The following is a 4,725-nucleotide window of genomic DNA, read 5'->3' as shown; positions in this document are numbered from 1 at the left end:
TATATATATATATATATACATATACATATACAATGTTGGGTAGTATCTCTATATATGTATCTAGATACATGTATAGAGATACATTTTGTCTAATCTGTATCTGAGATACATTCAAATTTGAATATTTGTATCTGTATCTAGATAACAAATCACAGTATCTGAACTAATTTTCAGACGCATTTTGCAGATACATTTCGTCAACATAATCATAATTCTATTTTATGCGTGATTGTCGATTGATTCCATTTTGCAGAAAAAAAGCTTTGCTGTTACAAAATTCTATAACATAATTGATTTTTCCTTTAATTCCTCACAGGATCTAAATCAGCCGTATTAAAGAATTTTACAGTTAGCTGTTTTTTCTGCTGAACGCAGCCAATAATCTTAGATTGTAAAATTTTTAGCGCATGTATAGTTAAGCTGGAAATACAATGCTTGAAGCATTTTTAATTTGTAAAACTATGATGAATAATATCGTCTTATAATTCTTATTCTAAATCGTTTTGATAATTATAAGTTTTTTCAATTATCTATATAAATAAATGAATGATTATCTATATGAATTACCTATATAAATATAATAAATGAATGATTCATTTAATATATATAATTAATACAATTTTTTTACACATTACCATTATTACAATAAAATTTTTTTAAGAGAACCTGAAATGTATGAAGATACTTTTAAAGTATCTGATATCTGTACCTATATACATCTTAATATGTATCTATATTTGTATTTAGATAAATTTTCGTATATGTAACTGTATCTGTATCTAGAAATTTTAAAAGTATCTTACCTATCATACATATATAATATATATGTGCGTTCTATTCTGGCGTATTCAAATATACATATATTGGTAAATTAACATTTATCGATGTATTAATTATATCAAACGTTACCATAAATAATATATAAAAATTATACTAGATAGAAATATTAATTAGAAGTATATTAAATATTAAATATATTTACCTAAGCAGAACAATATGTAATAACAATAACATTAAAATTAATTAATTGATCGTAATTGATTGAAAAATGGCTTTTAATGATTATTTTAGAATCATTTTGATATCATGATGACTTATTGTTTTGCTTGAGTATAGAAAGAACATTACCTGGCAGACCTTGTTGGCAATAAATACCCCAAACTTTAATATAGTTGTCAGATATTATACTCATCGAGAATCCTTTTGCTTTAATAACAGTTAACAAAATAGAAGCAATTATTATTAGCATTATTAATGTACCCCAAACTCCAGGACTAAATACCTGTAAGATTTATCGGTAAAAGAAAATAATTTATTCTACTAGATTTTATTATCACAAATTTTCATCCACACACACACACACACACACACGCGCGCGCGCGCGCGCGCGCGCACACACGCAAGCACTTTAATATTTCTTTTCTCAAAGATGTAACTGAATGATTTTTAATAATTTTATTTTTAATTTTATTACAAATTAACACAAGATAAATATACAATCTTTATCTAATTCATAATTTTATATATTAACTATATAGCTTGTATAATTAATATATTTAAATAATATATTATACTATTAAAATAAACATTATTACCTTAAAGTACCAGAACCATTGCACGTAAGGCGTGATGGGCTGATGCAAATAGAGGCGGTATTCTGTACGTATCAATGGTATCGTAAAGTCGATGTTGTTTAGTCTATCGTTCGTTACTGTGAATGCGGCTATGCCAATATCAGCTTCATTGTTCACCAACTTGCCAATCGCACCTGACCAACCATTCTGCGGATCCCAGCTACCGAATGAGTCCACTGGATCCAGAATCTTTATCGTGAAGTTCATCACTTTGCTGAGCTCTATCAGTAGCAAACCAAAAAATCCATCCATCGTACCGTTCTTCAGCGACACTAATGGCGAGTTCTTCGAGCATTTATCAACAGAATTGGCAAGTCAATTTACATCTATAGATCTACTAGAAGTTATCGTTAAATTCTAATATTGATTCTATGACAAATTGCGAGGCAATTTTTTTCATACTGATTATTTTTTACAAGGTTATCGCTTACGACCTTTTCTAAGTCGCAATGTTAAAGTAGTGCACAATGGAGTTCGAGAAAGGTGAAAACTTACATTTACAACTGTCACGCGTACAACATCACCAAACATGTCGCTCCTTCTGGCGTACAGATTTTCTTGCGTTCTCAGGATCAGACCTCTATCAGGAGACCATGTAGCCAGATCAAACGTTCTAGTATAATTATCACGAATGGCATACCACTCGACTAGAATCGGGCGATTGTAGCACAGGATCAGCATCTGAGTGCTGACGTCTACGTTAAATATGTTATCGGCAGGATGCATGCAGTAATCTTTAAGGGGGTTTCCAAGATGCTGAAGAAACACAATTAACCAGATAGGAAAAGAGATGGGCTTTATGCTCTTCGTGATCTTAGCGAATTTGCACATAGTATCCTCTATATCGAGGAAAACGACGAATAAAGGCAATCTGATATTCTTCTGATAATCATTGTATTTGCTCATCAGATTTGAAAAAGTTATGGTCATAATCATGATTCGCTGCCGTGAGAGTTCGCGTGACAATGTATGCACCAATGTCGTCGTTTTTAAATCTGCAATATTTGCATAAAAAATGCATATTACATTTTACTTAATATATCAATATTAGATATAATTTTCTAGATTATAACTGAGATTTAATTGACATTTAATTTTTAAATTTAATTAATTTTTTAATTACATTTTATTCAATTTAATAAAATAAAGAAAAAGAGTTTTAAAAAATTAAAAATGTGATAATTTATTTGTTGTACATTTATTTAGCAACAATATTAAAATTCTTCTTAAAATTAAAAAATAATTAATTAGTAGGTATCTATATAAAATTTTTTTTTATCTAACACTTCGTGCGTAATTATTTATTTTTTAATCAAATAATGTTGAATTATTTAATAACATATTATTGATAATATAAATTACATCATACAATAATTCATTAATTTGTAATTTATATATAACTTTATCTACAAATATCTTATATATTAAATAATATTGTATAGAACTAATTTGCACATGAAATCTGATTCAGTGTTTGTTCAAAAATTTGCAGAGAGAGAGAAACTTTCTTTCTGTCAGCTGATTGGAAGTGCAATATGAGAAGTGATAGTTGGAAATTGCTCCTGGTACTTACCGTAATTATCAGATTGTACGAAAATAACACATGATGTGCGATAATATCTATGGACGTCGTTAATTAGTCGGAAATAATTATTAGTACTTATTTCTTCTGTCAGCGATTTGATACCTAACACGAAGAAGAATATCGCGATCGATCGTACTATCATATAATTCATTTCGCAAAATACAGATTTAAATTAAGAATTTAGATAAATGATAATATAAACCATATAAAAAAATAAATATCTCTTTTGTTCAATTGTACACTGTTACGTAAATAAATAATTAACAATGAATTCGAAACAAGAAATTATACATCATATATGAGTTAAAACAAATATAAAAATAGAGAGAGGTACAATGCGAAATCGATTTAATTCTGAAATCTTCTAAGAATAACAATAAATCGCGGAATATTTTCAAAAAGCGAGACTATTACTGCTTGGAGCGAGGGTTAAAGAAAGAAATAAGAGTAGCGCGATTCAAGGGTGCAAACGCATGACTGAAGAACGGTCATCGTAAACGAGGATTTATCGGTTCCAAGGATCTAGGAGTGGGCGCAAAAGAGTGTCACCGGGTGATGTGCGGCAGCATTATTACAAATTATATCGAGATATGCGACGATATGACTTTTATCGGCGAATCATCGACCAGACTGATAAATTATTCATCATCGTTAAGCTCCCGCAACCAGCATTATTTATCTGTGCATCGCTCGATGTTGCTATTTCAAGTATGTCATTTAAGTGTCATCTTAGTTTTCAGTTTGATATATAAGGATCAGTGTAAATTTAAACGTGCATGTCTCGCAAAAGAATTGTAACGCTGTGCAGAGAAAGATATCTCCTTGATATGAATAATCTGATGTATTATTTAATTTATTATAGCGATTTTTTAACAATTTTCAATAAAAATTGAATAATTTTTAACAGGCATGTAAGGGAATATTTAAAATAAAAAATGCTTTAGAAAAGTCTATCTTTTTCTCTCGCTAGGAATGTATTTCTTTAAACTCTTATTTTATTTTAGTGTTAATACATCGTAAATTTCACTTATAACAATAATTTAAATTATTATATATACTATCTATATTATAATTATATTATTATATCTAAAATACAAAATTGTTAATAATATTAATACTTAAATATATTACAATAAATATTATTATTTATTTAAAGTTATTTTAAACAACAACACGTATACAATCAAAGGAAAAAGTTTAAATAATAATTAACTGTGACAAATTTACAAGCACACATACACACATATACATATACAAATAGAAAATTTGTATTCATAGAGAAAAAAGGAAGGTGAAAAATTTGAAAAAATTCTCTTCTTAAAAAAATCTTCTTTTTTTCTTAGTAAATTGTAAGTTTTATCTCAATTATATTTTTTTAAATAATTTTAAATAGCTTTCTAGAAGGATAAAGGACTTTCGATTGCCTTCTCCTTGATCGATAATGAATGTTCTCTATAATCAGCGTTATGATGCTTATAATAAAGCCACCGCAAAGAATCGCCAAAA

The 4,725-nt window shown here is 28.2% G+C and overlaps 1 protein-coding gene across 1 annotated transcript in view; it reads right to left on the bottom strand.

The window, feature by feature from the left end:
• Positions 1-4,725, bottom strand: part of LOC108687427 — a 14,463-nt gene that overhangs the window by 4,633 nt on the left and 5,105 nt on the right. The window contains exons 6-8 of the mRNA XM_018193179.1: positions 2,130-2,629; positions 1,596-1,919; positions 1,132-1,282 (exon numbers count right to left, since the gene is read on the bottom strand). Coding sequence (XP_018048668.1) covers positions 1,132-1,282; positions 1,596-1,919; positions 2,130-2,629 — 975 coding nt within the window. The remainder of the gene's footprint in view (positions 1-1,131; positions 1,283-1,595; positions 1,920-2,129; positions 2,630-4,725) is intronic.

The sequence above is a fragment of the Atta colombica genome, unplaced genomic scaffold (assembly GCF_001594045.1).
Source record: "Atta colombica isolate Treedump-2 unplaced genomic scaffold, Acol1.0 scaffold207, whole genome shotgun sequence".
NCBI classification, from domain to species: Eukaryota; Metazoa; Arthropoda; class Insecta; order Hymenoptera; family Formicidae; genus Atta; species Atta colombica.
The sequence above is the reverse complement of the archived record's forward strand: the minus strand, read 5'-3'. Positions and strand labels throughout refer to the sequence as shown.